The sequence below is a fragment of the Anolis carolinensis genome, chromosome 3 (genome assembly GCF_035594765.1).
Source record: "Anolis carolinensis isolate JA03-04 chromosome 3, rAnoCar3.1.pri, whole genome shotgun sequence".
Lineage (NCBI taxonomy): Eukaryota > Metazoa > Chordata > Lepidosauria > Squamata > Dactyloidae > Anolis > Anolis carolinensis.
In genome coordinates, this window is record NC_085843.1 from 41,201,824 (window position 1) to 41,226,216 (window position 24,393).

The 24,393-nt window shown below is 40.1% G+C and overlaps 1 protein-coding gene across 1 annotated transcript; it reads right to left on the reverse strand.

Moving 5' to 3' along the window:
• Nucleotides 1-8,108: 8,108 nt before the first annotated feature.
• LOC100567973 (claudin domain-containing protein 1) lies at nt 8,109-16,976 on the reverse strand. The gene is made up of 4 exons (XM_003219201.4): nt 16,210-16,976; nt 13,550-13,654; nt 12,181-12,318; nt 8,109-12,060 (listed from the first exon to the last, which is right to left on the reverse strand). The coding sequence occupies exons 1-4, from the start codon at nt 16,487-16,489 to the stop codon at nt 11,843-11,845; spliced, it is 741 nt and encodes a 246-aa protein (XP_003219249.2). The 5' UTR covers nt 16,490-16,976; the 3' UTR covers nt 8,109-11,842.
• Between the last annotated feature and the right edge of the window lie 7,417 nt (nt 16,977-24,393).

Here is a 24,393-nt window from a genome sequence, read left to right on the forward strand (position 1 = left end):
CTCTCCCCATCCCTCTGAGAATTGCTTTGATGCCAAGGAGAGAAAGGAGCTGGTTACCTAGCAACCCCTATATGCATTGTCTGGCCCACTGTTCTTCATGTGAATGGACTTTACAATAACAAACTCAATGGGTGTTATTTCCAGTCCCCTCTGCCCACTACTCTTTGCCTCATTTTTCTCACTAGTGGCAGAAAGAAGGTGGATAGAGCAGTAAGAGAAACAGAGCATGGATGTGCAGAGCCCTAGTAGAGCAAAGCCAGAAATGGGATACATATACAACAAGAATGGGCAAACTTTGGCCCTCCTGGTGTTTTGGACTTCAATTCCTAACAGCTGGTAGAATAGATTAGACTAGGATAATTTTGTTGCTATTGTACAATGAAAATAAATGTTTTTCCCTGGACATATCACAACATAAAACAACACCCCCATCCCTCCGTAGTGGGATATTGAAGTCCAAAACACCAGGAGGGCCAAAGTTTGCCCATGCCTGGCCTACTCTGATACTTATGACCACATTCACATAAACATACTCTAACAAGAATTGCATAACTATGCACTTTCTCCTAGCATCATACATCTCTAATTGCATATACAGTAGAGTCTCACTTATCCAAGCTAAACGGGCCGGCAGAAGCTTGGATAAGCGAATATCTTGGATAATAAGGAGAGATTAAGGAAAAGCCTATTAAACATCAAATTAGGTTATGATTTTACAAATTAAGCTCCAAAACATCATGTTATACAACAAATTTGACAGAAAAAGTAGTTCAATACGCAGTAATGTTATGTTGTAATTACTGTATTTACAAATTTAGCACCAAAATATCACGATATATTGAAAACATTGACTACAAAAATGGCTTGGATAATCCAGAGGCTTGGATAAGCAAGGCTTGAATAAGTGAGACTCTACTGTAACTCTAAAACACATATATGCATTTGTTTTAAAAGAGGATTTCTTGCTTCCTTTTTGTCTGTTTCTCTATAGTTTAACATTTACTATCTCCTTATATCCAGCAAATTATTTACTTTGGCTTGTTTTTACATTAACACATGGATATCCCAACAGTTTATATCTCCAAACCTGTACATAAAGTCTTTTCCTCTCCTTCAGATATATAGATTGATAAAAAAAAGATTTTGATTCTTTTAAGAAAGTGTCCAGAGATTTATCCCTCAACAAAATCAACTGGTCTGCTAATTCCCATATCGTCACTATCCAATGTTCTAGAAGACTAAGACTGTCTACTCTGTGGGATCATAGCTCTCTAGAGTTTCAGTCCCATCTTTTGCTACCTACTATATGTACTCATGTATAATTTGAGGACAGGTTTTGGGGCCAAAGTTATGGATTTTGACATGACCCATTGATAAGTTGATGGTCATTCTGTGGAACAAGGAGCCAGCTGCCTCTGGTTGCCATTGCCCTATTTCACCATACAGGCATTTTAAAAGACCACAGAGGAAAGAGTAGATGAGGTTAGGCTTCCTTAAGTATTCCTAGGATGGACTAAGCTCTTGCCTTTTGTCTTTTTACTGCAGTGGTTCTCAACCTGTGGGTCCCCAGGTATTTTGGCCTATAACTCCCAGAAATCCCAGCCAGTTTACCAGCTGTTAGGATTTCTGGGAGTTAAAGGCCAAAACATCTGGGGATCCACAAGTTGAGAACCACTGCTCTAATCAGAGAAAGGTGTGGTTCAGCTTTTGAGAAGAACTAAGGGTTTACATTGACCGGTGGATAAGTCAACCCAGGATTTGAGTCAATCTTTTGTCTAAAATTTCTAGATTTGTACATGAGTGAAAACAGCAATCCCTTAAATCACAGAATGTTAGAGAGTGGTCTCAGGATGCTCTGTGTGAAAAGCATGCATATAATCTACCAACAGTTGTATTGTGAGGAGGGGAGGGATGCCATCTTACCCCTTAATCCAAACCATCTACATCTCTGTCACTGATTGATGATATTTCCCCACAGATCCATACCAGTACGTCAATCTGTTAAAACTTTATTCTAGAATAACTGTCCTATTTATATTCTATAGTCTCTAATGTAAGAACAATGGTTTATAGATAACTCTTCCTACATTAGAGTTTGAAGTTGTACTAAAAGGGTGCACGGCATTGCGCCCTTGAAGGTCACAAATAATTATTTGCAAGGTATTGAGAGGACTCATCTATGTGCCCACACAAATCTCTCAGTGATTCTGTTTGCATTATGAGTTTTCTACCCAAGGTATTTTTCACTCTTTTATGGGATGGTGTTAATTTCCTTGACACCCCTCTCTCTCCCCCCCCCTCTCTCTCAAAGTTAGGAAAACAGAAAAAATATGAATAGCGTGCCCAGGAACAAACACCAGCTTATGTGCAGTAACATACCATTTTCTGCACTTTCCATTCAGAATGCATCATCATAGCTAGACAGTTACTAACATTTTCCCTTATTGTGTCCAGTTTTTCCGTTTCGATCTTTCATGACCCTTTCCATTTCCTTTTTCCTCCATTATCCCATGTTGTTTTCCTGACTTTTCGCACCTGCTGAATGAATGGTGAGTTGTTTGAATGAGCCCCACTGGAACTTATTTTCAGAGCCTGGGAGGAAAGACATACAAGCAAACTTCCCTTATAATAAACCTGTTGCATACTGATGATACCATTTGCCACCACTGCTGTGTCTGTTTTGGTCTGATCACCTTCTGATTAAAATTGTCCAACATTTTCAGTGCCCTAAATTCACCTTCTTGGTCCTCTTTGATGTCTCTCAGGCAGTATCAGTAGAAACCTTGCTGGTCAGAGAAGGAGCCTTGTGACTGTCATTTCGAATAATAAATTTCAATGATTTGACAGCTGTAACTAGTAGAGATCCCCATCTGTGAGGAAGTAAGACATCAAAGTATTGCTAAAATTGTCTCCATGCATACTCTTAACACAATCCAAAATCTAAAGCAATGACCTAATACTCTTCCAACTAGACAAATAGATTTGTTTATTGTTTGGAAATATTGTTTTGAATTACACCTCCCAGAATCCTCTAGCCAATATGGTAGCAGCTGGGAGGTTCCGAGAGTTATAGTCAAAAGATAACACAATGTATTAAAATTTGAAAAAGTTTCTGTTCTTGGTTTGAAAGTGTTATTTCCTGTTGAATTGTGCTGTTCTTACTTTGAAAGTAAGGGAGAAGGGCGGGGTAGAAATATTGGAAATAAATAAATAAAAAGTAGTTGTTATACTCCAGAAACCTTTTTGTGACTGAGGGTCGTACTATTATTTCCTTCAGTTTCTATGCACTTCATTTGTATTTTTCCTTAATGAAAATATGTCATTTTTAACTTTTCAGTGTGCAGACTGCAACAGAGTTTTGCAGTTTAATAAACTTTTTTCCATGTTTTTATGATAGAGGCAATTAGGAAATGACATTTATAACCCAAGAATAAAAATTGTGTTACATAGTGTTTTAAATTGTATTTTAATATTTTACTTTATTTAAATGGTTGCTTTTGTACTCTGTTTTTTTAAAGCATTGAATTGTTGTCATGTTGTGAAGCTGCCTTGAGTCCTCTCCGGGGTTGAGAAAGGCAGGGTAAAAGTACTGTAAATAAATAAATAAATTTGTCCATGTTCAAATAATAAGCAATATAAGATAGCCTGGGCTGGAAACATGTCGCCAAATTTGCCACTATTTTTATTTCACTTTCATCAAACTCAATTCCTAGTGCTACAAGTATTTACACTTGTTTTGAAGTTAAACCTCTTGAAAGCATGAACCTTTTTACAGTATATTTACATCAACTACAACCTCAAAATGTTAGCACTATGCTTTATTTGAAGCTACAAGGAATAATTTTCACTTTGATATGTGAAAGCAGTTATATATGTTTGTGCTATGAAGAAGTATGACAACTTGTATTATTGTTTAAATTGGGAGTATTCCTAACCAACTGATTATTACTTTGTGTATAATTCTATTATTATGTGTATAATTCTATCAATTACTGTCATGGAAATAACAACAGCAGCGAAGACAGGCTCCTGCCTTGTAATAAAAGTGGAAACTTTATTTTCATTCATATGTTTTACCTGTACAACTAAGACTTCCATTTCCATCTCTGTGTGATGCCAGTGGCTACTTTGCCATTACACATTGATTATTACCATGACTCTTATGCCATTACCTTTGAGCTCCAGAGCTATAAGTAAAGTTTTCCTATTCAGATGCCTCTAGATTTTCATCTGAAGGATTACATCACCTGGAAGAGGTGGCATTGCTTCAGAATCTAATTGTTTGCTGTTCCTGCCCTGGCACATGGAATTTGGCTGTAAAACATAAATGAAGTATGACAGGAAACCACTGCTGCATTTGTTGCTATTTTTGAATGTTGCCCAACAGATACATCCCTGTCATAGGTACTGGGGGATTTGTTTTGCCATGTGTCACAACTAAGATTCCCCTCTCATTCCAAAATACAAAGTGAATCCATACTATGGATATACATTATTTTGATACCATTTTAACTGCCATGACTCCAACTATGGAATACTGAGATTTGTAGTTACACAAAATACTTCTCCACTGCAATCCTCTGAAAAATATTGAATTCTAAGCCATTTGCCAAACTACATATTCCAGGATTCCATATGCGTCAAGACTTCTACAAGAGTATCAAACTTCTAATACTGTGCATAGAGTTTGATACTCTTGTAGAAGTCTTGACACATATGGAATCCTGGAATATGTAGTTTGGCAAATGGCTTAGAATTCAATATTTTTCAGAGGATTGCAGTGGAGAAGTATTTTGTGTAACTACAAATCTCAGTATTCCATAGTTGGAGTCATGGCAGTTAAAATGGTATCAAAATAATGTTATGTTAACCACTGCTGCATCTGTTGCTATTTTTGAATGTTGACCAACAGATACATCCCTATCGTAGGTGCTGGGGGATTAGTTTTGCCATGTGTCACGACTAAGATTCCCCTCTCATTCCAAAATACAAAGTGGAACATACACACATTTACCATTGTTATGTTAACTATGGAAGGACAAATGAAGAGGCCAAAGGCCTGATATCCTAACAATGTTGCTCCTATAAAGGTATCTAAGCACAAATAATTTCATTTTTCTCTCATGTTCAAATGTTTTAGAATCTCCTGAAGTAAGGTAGAAGAGATAATCCCCTCATTTTGCCTCAATCTTGGAAAGGTCCCTTTAGAAGATGTCTGTCTTAATGTCCAAATAAGAAATTACGTTCTGACAGTGCATATGTGTTTGAATGACAATCAGTTAGCAACTGTGGTAGATACTTAATGGGCAATGTTTAATGATATCACCAAGGATTGTCTGTAGATCTTGAGTTTTGTCTCAGATGCTTCAGGTCCTGGAAAGATCTGAAATTGAAGCCCTAATTTTAATTGTAACTACTGTAGGCGTCAAAATATAGCCACCAACCCAAAATATCCCAAGTTCTAATTTGAACATTTCCCTATAATCAAGTAGTTATTTACACTCAAATAATGCTACTTCTCTCTTCTATTCAAATATTTTAGTCACAAGTATGCTCAAGCTGCAGTCATAACTTGGTGTTGGTGGAAAAACAACCATTAAAACAGAACTTCCAAGTTCTAACTTCTCTCCCAAAAGGAAAATTAGCTTTTGGAAAATCTGGTTGGTAGGTCAAATTGTCATGGAATATTTATCTTTCTGCTTTCAGAAAGAGAGAAATGCCAAAGCAAAGAAGTGAGACCTTTCCTATATCAATATGCATATATTTTTAAAAAGACATCTCTCTGAGTGCCCACCAGATGTCTTGGAATATACCTTCCATCAGTCTCAGGGCCCTTCCAGACAGGCCCTATATCCCAGGATCTGATCTCAGGTTTTCTGCTTTAAACTGTATTATAGGAGTCCCCACTGCCAGATAATCTGGGATTCACTTAGGAGAATCACAATCCCCTTATGCATCAATTCAAGAGTCACAGTTTCACTTACCCACATTCCAAAAAATATCTGCTCCCCTGGATATGTTTCTCTAGGTTATCCAGAGTGATTCTATGGTATACTTCCAGTCCAGTTATAGCAAAAATATAGAGTACACTATTATCCAGATTCAGGTATCCATAGAGGGTCTTAGAACATATCCCCTGTGGATATGGAGGTCATACTGGAGTTGACCGGCAGTGACCATGTGAAATAAAAGGGGGAAAATTCAGAACATTCAGAATTGCCAGAGGAGTCTATAAAGAGCTATTGTGACTTGTGTTGTGTATCTTGTTTCCTATATGGATCCGGCACAGTCTGGCTTCAGGCTGGGGCATGGTACCGAGACAGCCTTGGTCGCCTTAGTCAATGATCTACGCCGGGAACTGGACAGGGGGAGTGTGTCCCTGCTGGTTCTGCTGGACCTCTCAGCAGCCTTCGATACTGTCGATCATGGTATCCTTCTGGGGCGCCTTGCCGGGATGGGTCTCAGGGGTACTGTTCTGCAGTGGCTCCGGTCCTTCATGGAGGGTCGTTCCCAGATGGTGTCACTGGGGGACACCTGCTTGGCCCCACAACCATTGACTTGTGGGGTCCCGCAGGGGTCAATACTGTCCCCCATGTTGTTCAACATATACATGAAGCCGCTGGGAGAGATCATCCGGAGTTTCGGGGTGCGGTGTCATCTGTACGCAGATGATGTCCAGCTCTGTCACTCCTTCCCACCTGTCACTAAGGAGGCTGTTCAGGTCCTGAACCGGTGTCTGGCCGCTGTATCGGACTGGATGAGAGTGAACAAATTGAAACTTAATCCAGACAAGACAGAGGTCCTCCTGGTCAGTCGCAGGGCTGAACAGGGTATAGGGCTACAGCCTGTGTTGGATGGGGTCGCACTCCCACTGAAGACACAGGTTCGCAGTCTGGGGGTTCTCCTGGACTCAGGAGCCCCAGGAGCCTGGAGCCCCAGGTCTCGGCGGTGGCCAGGGGAGCCTTCGCACAACTCCGCCTTGTGCGCCAGCTGTGCCCGTACCTTGGGAGTTCTGACTTGGCCACGGTGGTCCACGCTCTGGTTACAGCTCGTTTGGACTACTGCAACGCGCTCTACATGGGGCTGCCTTTGAAGACAGCTCAGAAGCTCCAACTAGTACAACGGGTGGCAGCCAGACTAATAACAGGAGCGGCTTACAGGGAGCATACTACTCCCATGTTGAGTCAGCTCCACTGGCTGCCGATATGCTACCGAGCCCAATTCAAAGTGCTGGTTTTGACCTACAAAGCCCTAAATGGTTCTGGCCCATTTTACCTGTCCGAATGTATCTCCCCCTATGAGCCTTCTAGAACTCTTAGATCATCGGGGGAGGCCCTGCTCTCGGTCCCACCAGCCTCGCAGGTAAGGCTGGTGGGAACGAGGGACAGGGCCTTCTCGGTGGTGGCTCCTGGGCTGTGGAACACCCTCCCCAGCAACATACGGCAGATACCAACTCTCCTAGGCTTCAGGAAAGCCTTAAAGACATGGTTGTGCACACAAGCTTTTAATGAATGATAACATGGACTTTACATGACCTGTACAAAGACTTGAGGATTCTGGATGAATGGATTTTAATCTTGGACATTCTTAAAATTTTATATAATGTGATTTTATTTTGTAATGGTATCTGTTTTATATGAACTGTTGTTTTGTAGATTGTTTTATATGAATTGTTGTTTTTACATTGTTTTTAGGCATTGAATTTTTGCCATTTACTGTAAGCCACTTTGAGTCTCCTCAGAGAGAAAGGCGGGGTAAAAGTGATGTAAATAAATAAATAATAAATAAGTCTGGAGTGTGAAGAAAACACATCTCACACTTAAGCACATCTCACACTTAAAGACATCTTCTAGGCTCATTGCTTACCTAGTAGAAGTTATTTTTTCACTTGACTGAAAGCAATAACGAAACATATAAAATATTAGAGATTGGGTACAGCATTGTTTAATGCCTTTCTTCCTTCTTGAGATGTTTCTGGAAATTCTGAAAAACCATGACTGGGGAGAGAAAGTAGACATGATCTATTTTAATGTGTACAATACGTTTAATCCTATTTTGGGAGGAAAAGATACAGTATAAATAAAATCAGCAACAACCACTCTAGCATCCCCATTTCTACAGAGATAAAATAATGAGAAAATATTTATTAAATAGTAATACAATTAAAGGATTTGTTTAAATATAATATTAAGTTCACAGCCATGCAAATAGACTAAATGTATGAACCTGCAGTTTCTCTCGTAGGCAACAGGATTACTATTTCAACAACATCTTCTTATGCTTAGTTATAATCCCACAAGGAGTCTCCAGTGGCCTAGGGGATAAAAGCCTCATGACTTGAAGCTTGGGTTGCTGACCTGAAAGCTGCCAGGTTCGAATCCCACCCGGGGAGAGCATGGATGAGCTCCCTCTATCAGCTCCAGCTCCATGCGGGGACATGAGAGAAGCCTCCCATAAGGATGGTAAAACATCAAAACATCTGGGCGTCCCCTGGGCAACGTCCTTGCAGACGGCCAATTCTCTCACTCCAGAAGCAACTCCGGTTGCTCCTGACACGAAAAAAAAATCCCACAGATGGTAGCTTTGTGGCCCAAGATCATGTTTCAAATGTCTGAACCACACTATTAACACCTATCAGAGTGACGTTTCACCGTGCTAAAACACTTGGTTTTTTAATGGAGTATAATCAATTATCAGAGACAGTAGTTCAGCGTCAATAATGCACCTGAAGTTAACATACTGGTCCACACTATATTTGTACTTGGCAACTGCATTTAGTATGTAAAGGAATTTAATATAAAATATATTGGAGAATGTCACATTAAAGTAATTAAATATTAGCTTCGTGATTCTGTTAAGAAAAAAAATGTTTGATGCACCTGTTTCATGGAAATGTTTCTTCAACTAGAACACTGTGTTTCAAATTCTGCTGTCTTAACCACTTCCCTGACCATGTTGTTTGCAGCAAATCTACAAACCCTGCAGATGTCTTCTGGTGGTTTCATAAAGCATATATTCAGCAAAAACATTTGCATAAAATCAAGGTAAACAGCCCTTCATGATACAGAAGACAAACAGTATTAATGTGTGGCATATCACTGACAGGTAAGAGGTGCAGAGCATAAGCTTTTAGTTGCATGTTACCAAGATATAGAGAAAGGCTGAAGGGATTGTCTCAGGCTGCAAGTGAGAGCTATTTTGGGTTATATGTGGTATAATGTTTCCTTGTGTCCTTTTGAAAAAGCAATCCCTTCGCATCATATTAAAAGTAAGAAAAATTAAAGTTGCTCATCCTTAACTTAAGCAATTATAAGTCTTATAAATCTTTGTTTTGTTTAGTGATAAAAATGAAACACTGAGATTATTATCTGACATGTAAAACACAAGCTGTAGTCCTGCCACAAAGAGGAGATGGAGCATAATGTTCCCCCATATATTTCCTCCCAACTACAGTTGCTGGGTGCAAGTCTGATTGAGAAAGCAAGATGTGTCCCTTCTCAATTATTTATGGCCAAGGAAGTGCATGGAAATTACTGCATGTAGCTGTTCATCTGCAACCATTAGTTGTCCTTGTCCTAGTTCTCCAGTGAGTGACACTAGAAATCAAGGGAATGAGACAGATGCTCTTTTTTTTCAGTTGCTGGCCAGTTGTGCCGGCTTGCCCAAGACACATTGGCCAAGAGAACTCGCAGCTGTCTTTGCAGGATAAGGTCATGCCTTTTGTCTCAATTATAAAAGGATATCTAATCTATCTATCTCAGGATTCTTGCCACTGAGTTGATCATGTAAAGCAGTGGTTCCCAACGTTTGGGTCTCCAGGTGTTTTGGACTTCAACTCCCAGAAATCCCAACCAGCTAACCAGCTGTTAGGAACTGTGGGAGCTGAAGTCCAAAACATCTGGAGGCCAAAAGGCTGGGAAACACTGGTGTAAAGTGTTTGTCAATAATGTCTGGTTTATGACACATTTCTGTACTGTCTCTCTTTCTTGTACAAACTGCTTATTTTTTTCCACGGCTCACACTGGAATACAGTTCGTTTCAGTGCTGTTCTTTGAGTATTTTTCCTTCAACAAGTGGTCATTTTCAATTGTTTTCCCTGGTTAGTGCTACTGTTATCAAGTCAACTGCATGCAAAAGATGACTGCAGGTATGTGAAAGATGACCTGTGTATCCCTACTACCATTCATATAACATACACAACTCTATTTCCCATTTCACTCCCATTTTTGAAAAGGGGTGTTAGTTTAGAAAGCTTTTTATGTGCAGGTAATGGTCTGCTACAGTCAGTTAATGAGATCCTATCTGGTGTTTTCCAATCTCTGCTCTTCCAGGTGTCTTCGACTTCGGCTCCTAAGGACCCAGATCATTAACTAAGACAGCTGAGGTTTCTGAGAGTTGAAGTCCAAGAACCAGAGTTTGGGAATAGCTGCTTTAACTAGCAGACTGAACACTCATATTCCCTGGTATAACCAACATACTGTACCTATTGATCTGTAGTGATTGCGGTATTCTGACAATTTGAAGTAGCTTGTACATGAGTCTTCTTTTATTTGGTGCCAGTCTGGTTAATCCAAATAGGCCCAATCTACCATCTGATAATATGACTGATTTAAATTTGAATTGATATTCAGAAATCTGGAATTATGGTCTTTCTTGCAATAGGAAAACAAAAGTGGCTGTAATTAAAATATATATTAAAAATATATATTTTTCATGCATCTACATAAAATTTGGCAGCAGAGTAGACTCCATCCAGCCTAAGTAATTCCAATTGTTGTTTTGGACCTTCTGGTTGTTTGCAACTTATGGTAACTTTATGGTAGCGCTATCATGGCTAGGTCATTGTGGATGTTTTGCAAGATTTGTTCATGAAACATACTTTTGTCTTTTTCTTAGTTTGAGGGCCCTTCCACACAGCCACATAACCCAGAATATCAAGGCAGAAAATTCCACAATATCTGCTTTAAACTGGATTATTTGAGTCTACACTGCCATATATTCCAGTTCAAAGCAGATAATGTGGGATTTTATTCAGCTGTGTGGAAGGAACCTGAGAGCATTGCTCAAGGTTACTCAGTGGATTTCCATGATCAAGCAGAAATTCAAACTCCAGAGTTGTAGCCCAATGTTCAGACCAATACACCATGCTGGATTTTGTGTCAGACACTTGCAATTTACTACTGTACTTCTTTTAAAAAAATCTTGAAAAGCTGCTGTTGTTTGTGCAATCTTGACAATTCCTTTCAAACTGTTTTTGTTCTAGCATTGTTTCCCCAGAGTGTTTAGAGTTTGCTAAATCTATTTAAGTTCAGTTAAGATATATGATTATGATCATGATAAGGACAGCATTTTTGAAGAGTGTAATTTTTTGCTTTCTATCAACAAATCTGCTGATGAAATTCAGTGACACAACTTGAGGAAGTGAGGGGGTGGTAGCGAAACATATTTTATGTGTTATGAACAAACCAGTTTATGAAATCCCTTTGACAACCGCTGCTCTCCCTGAAGTCATTTGGAGACCTGGGCTTATTCTGGAAATTTTCCTGTCATGGCCCTATATTCCTTCTTCTCATCTGCGGATGAAGGTCTTAGGAAAGGAAATAGATGTACAGCTGCCTGTCTTGCGAAGATTAAAGATGTTTAAAGAAAAAGACACTCATTTGCTGAAAGCAGAACAGCAAACAATGTCATAGAAAATGAAACATGGGAAATATTTGAAAAAGCCAATGTGGCCTTGCAGTAAACTTGAGGGGGAAGTTGGGGGGGGGGAGCAAAAGGGGTAATATTTTTTAATATGTATATATAATCTCTACAAGAGACTTAGGAAAAGATGAAGAGCTTTTTAGGCCACATGGTAGGCTTTCAAAAGTGTGAATTCTTTCCTGTTGTTATGTGCAGCCCAGATGAAAAGTGCAGCTGCCATAAATTGCAAAGGTGCGGAGACACAAGCCAGACAGAAGGACCAGCCAAACTGGCCTGGCACAGAAGTGTGGTTTAGCTTCTTGTGGAGCAACTCAATTCCAGCTGCATAGCATCCAACTGCACCCAGTGTGCACAGACCTATAGAAAAAGTGGCATAATATTAGGATCAGGTGACAGAATTGAATTCTTGAGCCATGTGATTAAGATATCCATATTTCAGTGCAGAACAACTAGAATATATTTGCTAAGACTACTCACCTGCCAGGAAGTGGAGGGCTCCGGTGGTAATGGTAGGGTAGAGACTAAAACAGGCACAAATACATACCCCAATGACAATCCCAAAACACATGAGTCCAAGGCTAACAAAGGGCAGAAAGAACTGCAAGCGCCACAGATCTGGTAGAAAGACGCACATGAACAAAATTAGGCCATCCTAGCTTCCAGCATCATTGTCTAAAACCAACTGCCTATCTTTTCTTTATTGTAAGGAAAGATAGTAAAAATAATAGATGTAGTTTAGAGAGGAGAAATATTGTAAATATATTAATATACTTCAGTCAAGGAAGAACTGTAAGTCTTTTAATGGATAGTGGGGATTGGAACAATGTCGATGTATTTGTCTTTTTTCTTGCATGTATTTTATCTGTCTGTAGTTAAGTATTGATATATTAAAATTTATCAATAAAATATCTTTTAAACAACAGCCTGTTCAATTCAATTTCATATTTTATTTGTGTCGAACATTTTAAAAATGCATTTTGGTTTGTGTCAAGCACTGCAGAAATACTAGAGTAAACATTTAAAACAAACTATACTGTAGGCCAGTAACAAGCAATTGCAGTGAGAGCAGAGACCAATTTGTATCTAATAGGCCATGCTGGTGCTCCCAGCTTGACCAGAAGTGATGTCTCATCAGTTTTGGCTTCAGGTTTGAGAAATTTTTGCTTTTGGGGTGGCTCTAACATAGTGGTTCCCAACCTTTGGTCCTTCAAGTATTTTTTGACTTCGATTTCCAGAAATACCAGCTGTTAGGAGTTGTGGGAGCTGAAGTCCAAAACACCTGGAGGACCAAAGGTTGGGAACTACTGCTCTCACAGTTGGGAGGTGTAAGATTTTGAGCCTTCGGGGCATGTTTTGGGGTTGGGATTCTGAGCTATGCTTTGCAGACTCCAAGGCTCACATGCCCATTGCCCAATCTTGCTGTAGGAAAGCACAAGCAGGCCATCTGGATACTGAGGCTCCATCTACGCTGCCATATAATCCAGTTTCTGATCCCAGATTATCTGCTTTGAACTGGGTTATGTGGCAGTCTACACTCATATAATCCAGTTCCAAGCAGATAATATGGGACCAGATACTGGATTATATGACAGTGTAGATCCAGCCAGACACTAACTTGATGAACTTCGAGAAATTAGCCATTCATCTATTTTTGGAAGAGGCAAAAATCTGCATTATTCATGTTCCATTGTAAAAATGGCATGTTTTCATTTCTAACAATAAAAGCATACACGTCTGTATCAAAGTAAATCCAATGTATTCAAGTGAATTAATTCATAACAAACTAGGTACATAAGAGTTATCGACATTTTAGATTCACTGAACAAGAAAAACAACATATACTTACAGGTCCGTATCATATCACTGCCACTGTTAGGATTTCTGGGGTCGTTATATTTTTCCATGAACTGATCCGAAAGAGCAAAACTGACACACTTTGTGACCATTTTCCCTTTCAGAATAGAAAAGCAAAATAACCTTTATTGGGGCCTGAATTGCTTTACTATTATTCCTCACCCAGACTTAAACATGCATGCCGACTAATGAGAATGTATATGCTGTCCTCCATCCCCACCTGCACAGAAAGGAGTCCTAATAGGCACTTGAGAATGAAATGTATGCTTTCTCCCTTTCAGTTGCTCCAGATCTATTGATTTTGAAAAACATACAAAGATAGTCCCCAAGTTACAAACATCCGACTTACAAACAACTCATAGCTAAGAACGGGGTGGGACAACAGGAAGTGAGAGAAATGTACCCCTTGGAAGGGAAATTCACTGCTTAAAAGAGTTATCATTATTTTTCTGGGGGGAAATCGATGTGGGAAACCTTGGAGGCATAATACATGGGACTTCTGTTGATGCTGCAGACTCAAAGATCCAACTTCTGGGTGTTCAAAAACAGTATTAGAATCACCGCTGAAAAGAAGAAAAAACAATACAGTAGAGTCTTGCTTATCCAACCTTCGGTTATCCAATGTTCCGTATTATCCAGCGCAATCTGCCTTTTAGTAGTCAATGTTTTGTAGTCAATGTTTTCAATACATTGCGATGTTTTGGTGCTAAATTCGTAAATACAGTAATTACTACATAATGGTACCATGTATTCAGAGGCGGTCCAACCATAAGGCAAACTAGGCACTTGCCTGTGGCGCCATCGTCCTGGGGGCACCTTCGTCCCGGGAGGATGGCACCACCCCCAACCTACTTCTCCTTTGGGCCATCTGGCGGCTGCGCTGGGCCTCCTGGCGGCCGCACTGGGCTTCCTGGTGCCCGTCCTGGGCCTCCCGCCTTCGTGCCGTGCGGGCCCACCTTTGGGGCCTTCAGAGATTGTGAGGTCTGTGGGAACTTGGAAGCTAGGTAAGTGGGGTTTATATATCTGTAGAAGGTCCAGGGTGGAGAAAGAACTCTTCTTTGAAGCAGGTGTGAATGTTGTAATTAATCACCTTGATTAGCATTTAATGGCCCTGTGGCTTCAAGGCCTGGCTTCTTCTTGCCTGGGAGAATCTTTTTTGGGAGGTGTTAGCTGTCCCTGATTGTTTACTGTCTGGATTTTTCCTGTTTTCAGAGTGTTGTTCTTTATTTATTGTCCTGATTTTAGAGTTTTGCCTGGGGGCTATCTGGGTTATCTAAGTCCACACTGCCCTATATCCCTGTTCAATGTTTGGTGCTAAATTCGCAAATATAGTAATTCCTACATAACATTACCATGTATTAAACTTCTTTTTCTGTTGATTTGTTGTAAAACATGATGTTTTGGTGCTTAATTTGTAAAATCTTAATGTAATTTGATGTTTAATAGGCTTTTCCTTAATCCCTCCTTATTATTCAACATTTTCGCTTATCCAACGCTTTTATTTTTTAGTGATTGGTTTCGGGGGGGGGGGGGGGGCGGACACACCAAAATTTTGTTCGCCTACACTTGAAAATTACCTAGGGCCGGCTCTGCATGTATTGAACTGCTTTTTCTGTCCATTTGTTGTAAAACATGATGTTTTGGTGCTTAATTTGTAAAATCATAAAGTAATTTGACATTTAATAGGCTTTTCTTTAATCCCTCCTTATTATCAAACATTCTGCCAGCCCGTTTATATTGGATAAGTGAGACTCTACTGTATGTACAAAAAATGGTCCCCACCCTCCTCTCCTTTAAGAAACAGTTAAAGACACATCTATGACCTTAGCATATGGAGAGGAGGAGGATTAATACAACTGCCACCCCATAGCAGCTATGGCTAAGTGAAACTACAACAAATACTGAACACTTTCAGCAACTTGGTCATTTTAATCGGTCCAGGTATACGCTCGCTCTGTGCAGTAATGTTTTTACTGAGTGTCATGTTTATATTTATTGTTTTTTCTAATTTGGAATTTTTTATTATAATGAGTATGTTATTGTCATTTTATACTTTTGATATTAGTGAAGTAGTTGTGGCATTGAATGTGTGCCGTATGTTAACTGTCCTGAGTTCCTCTGGGGGGAGAGGGCAGTCTATTATTATTATTATTATTATTATTATTATTATTATTATTATTATTGGTACAATATAAGTTTTTACCATTTTTTTTCCTGGAGCCCCCGGTGGTGCAATGGGTTAAATCCTTATACAGGCAGGACTGCTGACTGAAAGGTCAGCAGTTCGAATCCGGGGAGCAATGTGAGCTCCCATCTGTCAGCACCAGCTCATGAGAGAAGCCTCCCACAGGATGGTAAAACATTTGGGCGTCCCTGGACAACATCCTTGCAGACGGTCAATTCTCTCACACCAGAAGCAACTTGCAGTTTCTCAAGTCACTCCTGACATGAAAAAAACAAAAACAAAAACCAACGTTTCCTTTCCAACGCAGCTTGTGCATGGGGTTTGGCCTGGAAATTACAATAAAATTAAGTTATCTGAAATTCCCAGTTAGTTTTGGGTTTTATGGGAGATTGATCAAAGAAACTCAGAAATATCCTAACAGTATACAGATTACAGTACGCAGAAAAATATTTTTTGGAGTGGCTTACCTGTTGAGTTGCACCAGTAAGAGTTTTCAGGTATGGTGATACATCTTTGCCACAGTCCAGTGGTACCATTCCATTGATAGAGAGCTTCTGTATACAAGTCTTCATTTGTATTTTCTCTGAAGAGTTCATCACAAGGAGACTTACTGATATTTTCAGGAGGTAAGGGGTTGCAGTATTCAAACCACACATCTGTGCCAATTGAGACAGCCAAGAAGATGGTGGAATTCAAGCTGAGGATGCAGGCGATTACCAGAGCGGTAGCAAAATGGTTATCACTCATGGTCCATCAATTGCTTTTAAAACATAGTAATGACAGAATGCAACAGCAATAACTGACTAGCCCAAGATATATTCAGCTGAACATCAGCAAGCCAATTTTATCCAAAAAATATTAGCCTTCTGTTTCTTCCATTGTTTTTTCCCCAGTATCTTTGCAATCCACCTTTCAAATATTAGAGTGAATATTCCTTCCTGGAAAATTATCAAAAGTAAAATATATCGATTGAGCATAAGCAAGGTCAAAAGAAAAGAAAAAGAAAGCAAATTACTAACAAGGAAACACTATTGTCCACTCTGTCTAGCTAAATCATGTGCTTCCAGATGTCCCCAGTGTCAGCTCTTATTTCTGAAAAAATGATGCTGCACTCCTTGGAAATGATGCAAATAAATAAAGGCAGGGCTCGGGAGATTTGGAAAACACAAGCAGAAAAACCAGCCAGGGCAAGTAGTCATCCTGGGATAATGACTTGGTGGCTTCACTAGTTAAGACAACCACCTGATGGCAGAGAAGATGCAAGCAGGCAGATATTTAATGATAGGCTTCTCTGAGGCTTATTAATTGTCTGAAAATTGAGTTTTTCAAAATGTGGAAACAAAAAAAAAACCACTCCTTTTTCTAAGGTTGTGGAATGTGGTTTTCAAAGACAATTGCTTGGTGCCTACTCTTTTTCCTTTATTCTCCCAAGTTCAATTAGTTTTGTTAACACAAGCTTTAAATGATAAGTAGGTTATAACTGCTCTTTCTTCCTTTTTTTTACTGTTTCTTCATCTGTAGATGTGTTGTTATTTTGCTTTTAGATATTTTTGTCATCTGTTTTGTTAAACAATGTGATGTTAGCTGCCTTGAGGATTACATTGTCAAAAGTTGGAGCAGAAATATTTAAAATACAATTTGAAAACATGAGATTGCATATTGTGCTGTTGATATGTGCCTTCAAGTCAACTACACTATGCAACAAAATTCAAGGGGGGGGGATCTGTTCCTGGTTTGAAAGTGTTATTTTCTGTTTTTGTGTAGTACTTACTTTGAAATAGTTGTTATACTCCAGAAACTTCGTTTTTGTGGCTGCCACAAACTATGTTGAATTGGTTGAGACTCTTACTATTCACTGAAAAATTATAGCAAAATGTACTGCACGATGCAGTTAAATAAACCTTTTCCATGTTTTTATGATAGGACCAATTAAGGTAAAGGTAAAGGTTTTCCCCTGACATTAAGTCTAGTCATGTCCAACTCTGGGGGTTGTTGCTCATCTCCATTTCTAAGCCGAAGAGCTGGCGTTGTCCTTAGACACCTCCAAGGTCATGTGGCCGGCATTACTGCATGGAGGACCATTACCTTCCCGGTACCTATTGATCTACTCACATTTGCATGTTTTTGAACTGCTAGGTTGGCAGAAGCTGTGCTTCAGAAAAGCTGTAAAAACATGGTTGTGCGCCCAAACTTTTAATGAGTAAACGTCAAAGTTGACATGGTCCGATTTACGGCATGAGGTTTTGGGACGACTGGATCTAATTACATATGTTTTTAAGTTTTATAATGTATTTTAATAGTTTTTAACTTATTGTATGTAGTGTTCTGATTTATAATTGTGTTTTAGGCATTACATTTTGCCAATTGTTGTAAGCCGCCCTGAGTCCCCTCGGGTGAGAAGGGCGGGGTATAAATGCTGGAAATAAAAAAAAATAATTATTTTTTTTGCAATCAATACTGTTACTGATACCCGAAAGGTATAGATCCATCCATACACATCTCTGAGGCAGTAACTGCCATCTGATTCATGGAGAAAAGTAGGTCTGGCTCTGCACTTCCATAACTACAATTTGGAGCTGCATTATGTGGTCATTGAACTGCATAATATAAGTCTACACTGACTACACTGCAACCAAAAATGTGTAACACTGCAATATCAAACAAGATTTAAAAAACAAACAAACAAACCTTAAATACCATACTAATTTTCATATTCTAGTTTTTACCTTGTTTTGTTACATCTCTGAGGGCTCCATTGCTTTCACTGCAGTGTTTGTGGAGAATTCTGAAAAGCTGATTTTTGCTAGATTTCCCTGTGGGCATAGTTGCAAAACTTTCGTAAGGTACATAGACTATTCTGAGATATTTTTTAAATCTGAAAAAATGTTTTGAGTGTTGAGAAACCTGGACTGACATCAGTTTTTGCAGTACATGATTTATTCTGTGATGTCAAAGGCTTTCATGGCCAGAATCACTGGATTACTGTGAGTTTTCTGGGCTGTATGGCCATGTTCCAGAAGCATTTTCTCCTGATGTTTTGCCCACATCTATGGCAGGTATCCTCAGGGGTTGTGAGGTATATTGGAAAATAGATCAGCGAGGTTTATATATCTGTAGAAGATGCATGGGGGGAGAAAGAACTATTGACTGTTGGAGACAAGTGTGAATGTTGCAATTAATCATCTTGATTAGCATTGAAAAGCCTTGCAGCTTCAAAGTCTGGCTGATTCCTGCCTGGGGGAATCCTTTGTTGGGAGGTTTTAGCTGGCCCTGATTGTTTCATGTCTGGAATTCCCCACAGATGTGGATGAAATGTCAGGACAGAATGCTTCTGGAACATGGCCATACAGCCTGGAAAACTCACAGCAATTCAATGATTTATTCTGCATAAATTCATGTATGCTTGACTTGCATAGAAACCAACATTTTCTATATCAAAAAGAGCACAAAAATATTATTTTGCTTAATGACTCCATTTCTACAAGGGTGAGAGACTTACTTTTTAGCAGTGAAAGCTCGGGAACTAGCTCAAATTACAGTCCAAATGAACATCAAGAGGCATACCTAGAATTTAGGTAAGTCCAGCGCACATCTACACAATTAATGAAGTTTGACATGATGTTAACTGCATGGGCTCAATGCTATGGAATCTTAGGATGTGTAGTTTGGTGAGACACTAGCTCTCTTTGGCAGAAAAGGCTAAAAACTGTGTAACACTTCAACTCCCATGATTCCACAGCATTGAGCCATGGCAGTTGAAATGACATGAAACTACACTGTAGATGCGCTCCCAGCCAAGCTGGTAGTATTGCAATCCCAACTACAAGGCTCACACAGACTAGTTTAGGCTACAGAAACAGAAGAACTTCTATAAAGATGGACAATTCAACTCTTTCATTTATAAAACATCACAGTGAAGTATCCAAATCCAGGTGTATTTATTTTGGTGCCCAGAATAAATGTTTTGTTTTTGTTTTGTTTTTTAAAAGGAAGTACATTTGGCATATCCATTAAAAAAGTGGAGGTTTGCAACAACAGTTTAACCTATATTTAGAAGGGTAAAAGATTCATAGAAAGGAAGGAAGCCAGTATTTGTGTGCTGTTTAGATGAAACTAGTAACAGAGGCAAATGAAGGTCACAAAAAAACAAAAGACAACCCTCTCGGTGATTTAGGTTGAAATTAAAACGTTAAGACCAAAATAATGGAGAAAATTGAGAAAGCAGAGACAGACAAAGTCAAACACCTTGAATTACATGTCATTTTCATTCAAATTGTCAGCCATGGAGTTATGGCAACAGGCCTTAAAAGCCTCAAGGTGATCATAAACGTATTCTTGTTTGGAAAACACTTACTCTTGCACAAAATCTCCTGAGCCTACTTTTCTGAAGCCTGACAGCTTGACTCCAACAGAAATTACAACTATTCTCACAAATTGTATCCAGCTTTTTTGAGAAACAAAAAAAAAAAGCAGCAGTTTCATTAAAACATATAGCAGGCTTTATAATCTGCTAGGTTTTGGTTCCGGGACCTTCCTTGGAAACCAAAATCTGTTTATGCTCAAGTCCCAATACATAAAATGGCATAGTTAAGTTGTGTCCCTTATATTAAATGACAAACCCAAGGTCTGCTTTTGGATATAAAATCCATGGATATGGAGGTCTGACTGCATATTGAAATTTAGATGATTTCCAAAACACTGGGGCTCTGATTTCAAATTTTGTCTAAACCCTATGAATCAGAAAACCATGAATATTGTAAAGCAGGGGTTCTCAAACTTTTTCAGCCACAGAGTTTTTTTTGAAGCAATAGTTTCTCATGGAACCCCAAGAAATGTTTATATATTATATGATATATATCAGGCATGAGCCAAGCCAGTGGTGGATGAATGGAGAGTGTTTGTGTGAACTAACTAAGGGAAAGAAAGAAAGAACAATACAATATTTAAAGTGAAGAACAGTTTTAACCAACATAGATTTAACAGTACTTCAGTGGAAGACCCCAGGGTCCATCCAACCATGCAGGAAAAGCACAATCAAAGCACCCCTAACAGATGGCCACCTAGCCTTTGTAACAACAACAACAACAATAACAACAACAGCAACAGCAACAACAACAGTAGAAACACCAACCTCCTTCTGCCATGCAGGAAAGACACTATCAAAGTACCCCCAACAAATGGCCATAAATAATAATATATTTTATTTATATTCCCCAAGGGGACTTGGGGCGGATTACAGAACAAATATACAGCAAACATTCAATGCCATTGTACAATTAACAAGGACAAACAATACATAAAGAGAGGTAAAGGCTTTCCCCATCTTTTCCATTTCCGGCATCTGGAAATTGTGCTCGACTCCAGCCATGGGAGCAGGGATGTGTGGGTGCTGTTACTCCATCTTCCATGTCGAGGACCTTTGTCACGCTTAGATGTCCTTCCGACTGAATATTTCTGTTTTCGATCTGCTAGGTGGGCAGGGAGCTGGGGCTGATGACGGGTGCTCATCCTGACCTGGGCTTGAACTGCCAACCTTTCGATCGGCAGGATTTTCTGTAGCTTTAGCGGTTTAACTTGCTTTGCTAAGCCCAGTCCCCAAAAGCCATCCAGCCTTAGCAGCAGCAGCAGCATTAATAATAATAATAATAATAATAATAATAATAATAATAATAATGGCAGAAACCTCAGAGGCCATCCAGTCCAATCTGCCATGCAGATTTGAATTCCCTCTCGATTGAAATCAAATCAGCTCCGTCCATCCTGACCTTCAGGAAGAAAGTAAAAACATGGCTTTGGGACCAAGCCTTTGACAATAATGCAGTGCAATAAGTGAAGATTAATATGTACAATCATGACTGGAACAGCTTTTAGATATGATTTCAGATTGTGTGGTTTTTAAGAATTGCTTTTAATGTTTATGTGCTTTTAAATTTATGCTTTAATGTGTATGCTTATTTTATCATATGTCTGTTTTATGTGGCATCAAATTGTTGCCTATTATAAGGACGCTCTGAGTGCCCTTTGGGGTATCCAAAAAGTTGCTACAAACAGTCTCCCAAAGAATGAAACAAGCGGATTGGAAGGAAAGAACCAGAAAAAGTCAAAGAGGTGTCTTGCTAGGAGTCACACTTCATTAGACCAGTCTGGAAGAGCCCAAAACAATTTGGACAAATATATTTTTTGGAAGTTAATCATTGCAAAAGTATGAACAGTGTAAAACCGGTAGAAAGTTCACATGTTTCTCATGAACTTTTCTCTCTATTTTTATCTAAAGACTTTAAGAGGTTATGTCCTCGGACATAAAAGTCAAATGAGTCACCCCATGAGTCACATTTTTCTCATGCGGAGAAAGTGCTGCATGAATTGGAAAAATACTCAATCTGCAATAGATCTAGCAAAATCCAGTCATGATCATCACTATAAATGCTATTTGTATGCCATTGTTTCTCACACTGCTTTCTGCACCTGACAAACACAAGACACACATTTCAAGAAAATTATGTTGACAAGCAAATTCTGGAAGCATCAAAAATCTGCCCTTTTGCATACTTAAGTAGCAGTAGTAGCAATATATATGAGCGTGCATATACTCTAAGACAGTGGTTCTCAACCTGTGGGTCCCCAGATGTTTTGGCCTTCAACTCCCAGAAATCCTAACAGCTGGTAAACTGGCTGGGATTTCTGGGAGTTGTGGGCCAAACCACCTGGGGACCCACAGATTGAGAACCACTGCTCTAAGATCTGCAGAAGAAGCATTTCTCTCAGTCCCATGACCATCCCCAATATGTCTAACAAGCAGGCCCGGCCCAACACGGCACGCTGGCCATGCCCCCGCGTTGGGCGCCACCTTCCCAGGGGCGCTATTGAACCCCTGGGAGGCGGGGCCACACCTGGCGGAGGCGGGGCCATGTGACGTGGAGGCATGGCCAGCTCTGGCCCCGCCTCCCGCGGGGCGCGCCATGGCGCAGCCAGGCCAGGGCGCACCCCGCGGGAGGCGGGACCGGCCACGCCTCCCATGGCGCGCGCCCGCTGCAGCGGGAGTCCTTTCAGGCTGCGGCCTGGAAGAACTCCTGCCGCAGCTTGGCTGCGCCAGGGCGCACCCTGCAGGAGGCAGGACCAGCCACGCCTCCCACGGCACGCGCCCACTGCAGCAGGAGTCCTTTCACGTTTGGCCCCACCTCCCGCGCCGCGCACCCTGGCCCCGCCTCCCATGCCGCCCGCACTGCGGGAGGCGTGGCCGCCCGGCGTTGGAGGCGGGGTTAGGGCGTGGGGGGCGGGGGCAGTCCTGGCCACGCCTCCTGCAGCGCAGGGGAGGGGGCGCAAAAAAAAATTTGCGTACCCCTTCGAATTTCCTCGGGCCGGTCCTGCTAGCAAGGCCACAAGAGAGAGCCTTCTTGGTGGTTCCTCCTGCTTTTTACAATGAAAAATAGCCCTTTTGGAAATTCATAATTTAGGGATTTCTTGCTCACAAATCTCAACACAGTCTATGTGAAGAAAAGGAACCAAAAATGTAGGAATACATTTGGGTAGTCTCTTTCTTCTTGTGGTTACTTAAAGTGTTAGGCTATCTTCATGCAGTTTGAACAGCCTTTCACAAGGAACGTCCCAAATGATTTCTTTCAAGATGCCAGGACAGAGCCAGGAAAGAGAGGGAGGTGACAGTGAAAAATGAAGATAAAAAAGCAGTACAGCATGATCCCCAAATCTGTAGAGGATTCATTCCTGGACTTCTCTTGAATACATAGAACCACATATAATAGCAAACCCTATGGAAATGAAGAACTTCTGACCCAGGAAATGTCTAGAAAGCACATATTTTGTCAGACATGAATAAATGAAGCTGCTGATACCAGTCCCATGGATACAGGGGTCATACTGCACTCTAACCATCTTATCACTTTGGGACAAATTGTCCCTTTGTAGCACTTTAGGGGTGGGGTCTGCTTTGCTTGGCTAATGTAATAAGGTCACAAGTCTAAATCTAACAATAAACCCCCCTCTGAACAGATCTTCCCAAGAAAACTATCAAATAGGATAATGATAAGCCAGAGTTGACTTGGATTGTCATCACTCGAGGCTCTTAAACAAGTTCTACTGTCACAAACCCATCTTGCTTGCAACTGCAGTGCCTCCTCTTATCACACCAAGCCTTATTGAGAGTACTTTGAGAAACCTCAAAGGGCATTAGCTTACCACAGATTCAGGGACACTACACTACGACATTCCCTCTATTTGCATTTTGCTTTTCTATGAGAATTGTGGAATTCCAAGAGTTTAGAGGTTCAGAGCTCTGTACTTCCAGGCCTTCAAAGTACTGAAGCACCATCCATATGAACACTTAAAATATTAATTTACAAATAAATGATCATTTGGCAATTAAAAGGCCTTTTTTATTGTCTTTATTCTGCAAGAGGGAGGTATAGTTTTGACTTTGAAACTTTTCTCAGCAACGCAAAACCATTAATGAGCAGGCGGTTCTACCAAAACGGTCTCACCTTACTAGAAAAGAAAATGAGGAATATATTATATCAGCTGCTTGCTGCAGCCAGAGAGCTGTACAGTTATTTGAATTTTTTTGGTAAGGAAGTGATTGGGGGGGGAAAAGAAAGCTTTGGCTTCACATCCCAACTTCTTTTCTGTCTGCTTTCCAG